General features: G+C 55.1%; 1 protein-coding gene across 2 annotated transcripts in view; it reads left to right on the top strand.

The window, feature by feature from the left end:
• Window positions 1-2,135: 2,135 nt before the first annotated feature.
• SRRM3 (serine/arginine repetitive matrix 3) overlaps window positions 2,136-6,028 on the top strand; it is a 53,109-nt gene continuing 49,216 nt past the window's right edge. Inside the window, exon 1 of one of the 2 annotated variants that reach the window (XM_024249723.3) lies at window positions 2,136-3,218. In XM_024249723.3, the coding sequence (XP_024105491.2) occupies window positions 2,986-3,218 (233 nt within the window). In that variant the 5' untranslated portion in view covers window positions 2,136-2,985. The remainder of the gene's footprint in view (window positions 3,219-6,028) is intronic. The other variant, XM_024249724.3, reaches the window with a different exon arrangement.

The following is a 6,028-nucleotide window of genomic DNA, read 5'->3' as shown; positions in this document are numbered from 1 at the left end:
GCAAAGGGGTCTTGCAGGCCGTATCAAGGACCATGCCATGTATTCCTCTCTCTTGCCTCCTGTTGTCACTGTCTTTGTTCAGCCCCGGGCACATTGAGCTTCACATGCACTAGGCACTTAGCTGGAGCTAGGAGTTGAAAGCTAAGCTTCCCTCAGCCCAGGGGGAGCCAGACCTTTGAACCCACAGCAACAACAGCAAGAACTCTTGGAGGTAAGGCCAGGAGTGGTGGCTCATGCCTGTAATCCCAGCACTTTGGGAGGGCAGATCACCTGAGGTCAGAATTCAAGACCAGCCTGGGCAACATGGTGAAACCCCATTTCTACTAAAAATACAAAAATTATCCAGGCGAGGTGGCAGGTGCCTGTAATCCCAGCTACTCAGGAGGCTGAGGTGGGAGAATCACTTGAACCCAGGAGGTAGAGGTTGCAGTGAGCCAAGATTGCACCACTGCACTCCAGCCTGGGTGACAGAGTAAGACTCTTTCTCCAAAAAAAAAAGAGCTCTGGGAGGGTGACACCAGCCAGAGGGGAAAGGAAGGCTTCCAGAAGGTAATAATGCCTATGAGCGGTGACTTTGAGGACAACTAGGAATGAAGAGTATCCTAGGAAAGGGCCTGGAGCCAAGAGAGGTGGAGGACGATGTGTGTGGTGCGGAGTGGCGGAGACCGGGCTGGACTAGGAGGCAGGGCCATGTCATGGCTTTAAGCCAAGGTAACAAGAGTCACGGGAGGCTGCTAACCAGGGCATGACATGGTCTAATTTGCTCCTGGGCCCATCTGCCAAGTTGCCAATGGAGGATGAAGGTCTGAGAGCAGGGAGGCCAGGCAACCACAGAAAGGCAGTGGACCTGATTGGAGGGAGGAGCTTGGGTCCACATGGTAACAGGGGAGGAGAGGAAGTGGATAAATGTGAGCGATGTTGAGAAGAGAGGATGGGGCTGGGCGCGGTGGCTCATGCCTGTAATCTCAGTACTTTGGGAGGCCGAAGTGGAAGGATTGTTTGAAGCCAGGAATTCAAGACCACCCTGGGCAAAATAACAAGACTTTGACTCTACAAAAAAAATTTTTTTTTTTAATTAGCTGGGTATGGTGGCACATGCCTGTAGTTCCAGCTACTGGGGAGACTGAGGTGGGAGGATATCGCTTGAGCTCAGGAGTTCAAGGCTGCAGTGAGCTATGACTGTGCCACTGCACTCCAGCCTGGGTGACAGAGTGAAACCCTGTCTCAAAAAACGAACCAAGAAGAAGGGATGAGGGACCCAACCTGATGACAGGTGAACTGTTGTGGGTCAGGGCAATAGAGGTCTCCAAGCTCCACACATGTCCCTAGCTCAGATAACCAACAGATAGAGGGGTCACCCATGAGCCAAGCACTGCAGCCAAGGTGGGTGGGGAGCAGGGCACCCGGAGCTCTGTTTGGGGCATGGTGGGTGATGCTTGTGGAGTGTCCCGGGAAAACCCCTGGTGGAACTGGGGTACAGGGCTGGTCTCGGGACAGAGGCAGGAAGCCAGCAGGTGTGAGAGTGGAAAAGAGGGGTTAGAAGAACAGCTTCGGTCTCTAAGTCCCCAGGCACTCCCCTCTCCAGAAGACTCTGGCAGATGCTCCCAGGAACAGGTGGAAATCAGAGGCTCAGAGAGGGGTAGTGACATCTTCAGGGTCACACAGCAAGGAGTGCAGAAGCACAGCCTAGAACTCATGCACTTGGGACTCAAGGGGAAGGACATATGAGAAGAGCTTATGTTTTCATCACCACTGTTGCCTCCTGTCATTCTGTCCCCTTCAGAGCCTCCTGTAGCTGTCACAGTCCCTCTCTCTTCTCTGCCTTCCAGTGTCTGTGGCTCTGAACACTCCCACCCCCATCCCATCACTCTGAGGCCAGAGAGGGGAGGGTGTGTTCGGGGAGAAGTGTCACAGGGAAGGCCCAATCCAAGATGTCCAGGCATGCCCAATCCCTTCTTTTCCTCCCTCCCTCCTTCCTTTCCCTCCCTCCCACCCCACTCCCTGGGAATGAGGCCTCCCTGTTGCTTAGCAACTAGCAGATCCTTGGAGAAAGGAAATGGAAATAGCTCAGGAGGTGCCTCCCCTCTGTTAAGATAGAGGTCCTTGGAGAGTGTGTGTGTGTGTGTGTGTGTGTGTGTGTGTGTGTGTGTGTGTGTCTGCTCTACTTTGGAGGGCCTAGCATGGAGTCAGGGATTCTTAGCTCCAAGCCAAGTTGACTCCCACCTCACCCAGAGCCTACAGGAGGACGTGGCTGCCCGGAAAGCTAATGTCAGTGTCAGCTTTGGTCACGTCATCAGAAGCAGTGTTTCCAGAACAAAGGAGGGGATAGTCCTGTGGGCCCAATCTGGGTGAGCCCCGCTTATCTGGAATGTTGGCTTTGGAGAAGTTGGCCAGATCAAACAGAGAGCTAAAATCTGCCTCTGGGGTGGGAATGGAGTACGCTTCCATCTTCCCCTCTCTGTAGGGCTGCCCTGGGAGCAGACTGGGAGGTAGGAACACATGTAATCTGTGTCCCACTGGACAGAGCCAGGATAGTGGGCCTCGTGTGTGCGTAAACGGTTTCAACTGAGCCTAAAGGAGAACTATGACTGGGGAGTTAATGATATGTGCAAGTGGGCGCTGGGATGTCTGGCCCAAGCATTCGTGCAAGCCAGAGAGGATAGTCCTCGGTAGTTCCTGGAGGTGACACGATTCCCAGCCAATGGCTCTTAGAGGCCATCCAGTCTGGCCTGCATCCACCCACCTTACAGATGGAAAAAGCCCAGTGTCCAACCCACTCGTGCCCTGAGGTGTGACCCAAAGGTGCAAACCAGCCGTCCGCCTCCCTCTGCACCAGGAAAGGAAGCGGATTAGAGCCATGAGTGGGCCCTTAAATCTCCAGGATTAACTCCAGCAGAGAGGAGCTTAACAGGTGGCGAAGAAGTGACCATCCCGCCTCGTGTCTGTGTCCGTCCCTCAGGGCCAGCGGCTCCAGGGCCAGCCACGATGTCCTCCACCGTGAACAACGGGGCGGCCAGCATGCCGTCCCCACCTGACGCCGCGAACGGCTTCCCGCAGCCCAGCGCCTCCTCGGGGACCTGGCCGCGGGCGGAGGAGGAGCTGCGCGCCGCGGAGCCGGGCCTGGTGAAGCGCGCGCACCGCGAGATCCTGGACCACGAGCGCAAGCGGCGGGTGGAGCTCAAGTGCATGGAGCTACAGGAGATGATGGAGGAACAGGGGTGAGCGGGCCGCGGGGCGGGGCTGGGGTGGGGAGATAGGCGGGGCGAGGGTGGGAGAAGCGAGTGATGCTGCTCGTGGGCGTGGCGAACGCCGTGGGCGGGGAGAAGGGCGGGGATAGGGGCTAGTAGGGCGGAGTCGGGCGACTGTGGGAACCCGAGAGCCTTGTCCAGACAAGAGGCCAGAGTCCAGACCAGTTGGAGTGAAGCCATGGCAAGTCCAGCTCATCTTTCATTTATGTATTAGGTTGTTGCAAAAGTAATCACGGTTTTTGCCATTACCTTTAATGGCAAAGTGGTGGCTCACACCTGTGATTCCAGCACTTTGAAAGGCCGAGGCGGGCGGATTATTTGAGGTCAGGAATTCGAGATCAGCCTGGCTAACATGGTGAAACCCCGTCTCTATGAAAAATACAAAAAAAAAAAAAAAAATTGAGCTGGGCACGGTGTCTCACACCTGTAATCCCAGCACTTTGGGGGGCTCAGGCAGGTGGATCACCTGAGGTCAGGAGTTTGAGATCAGCCTGGCCAACATGGTGAAAATCCGTCTCTACTAAAAATACAAAAATTAGCCCAGGCGTGGTGACGCGTGCCTGTAATACCAGCTACTCGGGAAGCTGAGGCAGGAGAATCACCTGAACCCGGGAGGCGGAGGTTGCAGTGAGCCGAGATCCGGCCACTGCCCTCCAGCCTGGGCAACAGATCGAGACTCTGTCTCAAAAAAAAAAAAAAAAAAGGCCGGGTGTGGTGGCTCACGCCTGTAATCTCAACACTTTGGGAGGCCGAGGCGGGTGGATCACCTGAAGTTGGGAGTTCGAGACCAGCCTGACCAACATGGAGAAACCCCGTCTCTACTAAAAATACAAAATTAGCCGGGCGTAGTGGCACGTGCCTGTAATCCCAGCTACTTGGGAGACTGAAGTGGGAGAATCGCTTGAACCGGAAGGCGGAGGTTGCAGTGAGCTGAGATCGAGAATTGCACTCCAGCCTGGGCAACAAGAGCAAAACTCTGTCTCAAAAAAAAAAAAAAAAAAGAAAAGAAAGAAACTACTGGGCTGGCTGCTGAAGGAGTCAAAGGCAGGAGCAGGGACTGCCCATCAGACTTGCACTGTCAGTGAACTGAGAAATCAGAAACTCCCTACACAGGGGGGCTGGAGCCTGGAGCCATATGGGGCCAGACACAGCCTGTGTCCTGCAGTCCTTCCAAGCCACACCTTTGTCCACCCCAGGCCTCCTGGGCTCCCTTAGACAGGGGCCACCATCTCTGAGGAGCTTAGGAAGACCCCCCAGGATTAGGCAGAGACAGTGAGTTGCTGAAGGCCATCTGGAAGGCAGGGGGCCAAGGCGGAGCCAGGATCAAGAGTCCTACTGGCTGCCAGGCAGGGCTGCTTGTAGGAAGAAGAAGGGGTAATGGGGACCTGGTGCTCACCTCACCCAGAGGACCAGTTAGCGGGGAGGAGGCCCCTTGCAGAGAGGGATAGATGGATAGATGGCAGGATGCTGAGGACACACACAAAGGAGGTTCCAGCTGGCAAGGGAACATGTTGATGAGCTGTGGGTACCGGAAGAGAGAATAAGAGACCTCAAGGGGCAGGGGCAAGGAGGGGCAAGGTGGGGAGCATCTCCTACAGTGAGAACCTCAGGTCATGAATTAAACCTGCAAATCCAGCCAGATGCAGTGGCTCACGCCTGTACCAGCTCACGGTGGCTCCCAGCACTTTGGGAGACCGAGGTGGGCAAATCACTTGAGGTCAGGAGATCGAGACCAGCCTTGCCAACATGGTGAAACCCCATCTCTACTAGTAATACAAAAAAATTAAAAAGGCCAGGTGCGGTGGCTCACGCCTGTAATCACAGCACTATGGGAGGACGAGGCGGGCAGATTGTGAGGTCAGGAGATCGAGATCATCCTGGCAAACACGGTGAAACCCCATCTCTACTAAAAATACAAAAAATTAGCCGGGTGTTGTGCCATGCGCCTGTAGTCCCAGCTACTCAGGAGGCTGAGGCAGGAGAATCACTTGAACCCGGAGGCAGAGGTTGCAGTGAGCCGAGATTGTGCCACTGCACTACAGCCTGGGTGACACAGCAAGACTCCGTCTCAAAATAAAAATAAAAATAAATTAGCCAGGCATGGTGGCGAGTGCCTGTAGTCCCAGCTACTCGGGAGGCTGAGGCAGGAGAATCGCTTGAACCCGCGAAGCAGAGGTTGCAGTCAGCCGAGACTGCGCCACTGCACTTCAGCCTGGGCAACGGAGGGAGACTCCATCTCAAAACAAAACAAAAACAAATACACAAACAAAACCTGCAGATTCTGCCAAATTCTGTCTGGAGAGTCAATGAGGGAGGGGAGTGTGGGCAGAGGACAAGAGGGTTGACACGGACAGACGGACAGACGAGGTGTCCCCTGCACTTTCCTGCTCCTCCTCCTCCCAGAACTCCAAGCCCTTGATGAACCCATCCCTATCCTCAGCCCCTCTCCCTTCACTAAGTCCCCTCCTCTTCTCTGTACTTTCCCATCCTGAAAGCCCTCCCCCTCAAAGACCCTCACCCTTTCAAGGAACCTTCCCTCACTGAGCCCCTCCCCAAGCAAAAGGTAATGGCATTTGGCCACATCCTGGGTGTTAGACCCCCAGCATCAAGGATCCCTGCTTCCCTGGGAAGCACCCACTATGTCCCCACTTGCTCAGTCAGGGTCCCTTCCCCTACCCAAGCTCTCACTTGAGGTGGTCCTTATCCTGGAGCCACCTCCAAAAAGCCATCTCTTGAGTGGCCCTCCCTCTGCCCTCCCCATCCTCAGCAGGGCGTTTGAT

Source organism: Pongo abelii, chromosome 6, assembly GCF_028885655.2.
Source record: "Pongo abelii isolate AG06213 chromosome 6, NHGRI_mPonAbe1-v2.0_pri, whole genome shotgun sequence".
NCBI classification, from domain to species: domain Eukaryota; kingdom Metazoa; phylum Chordata; class Mammalia; order Primates; family Hominidae; genus Pongo; species Pongo abelii.
The sequence above is the reverse complement of the archived record's forward strand: the minus strand, read 5'-3'. Positions and strand labels throughout refer to the sequence as shown.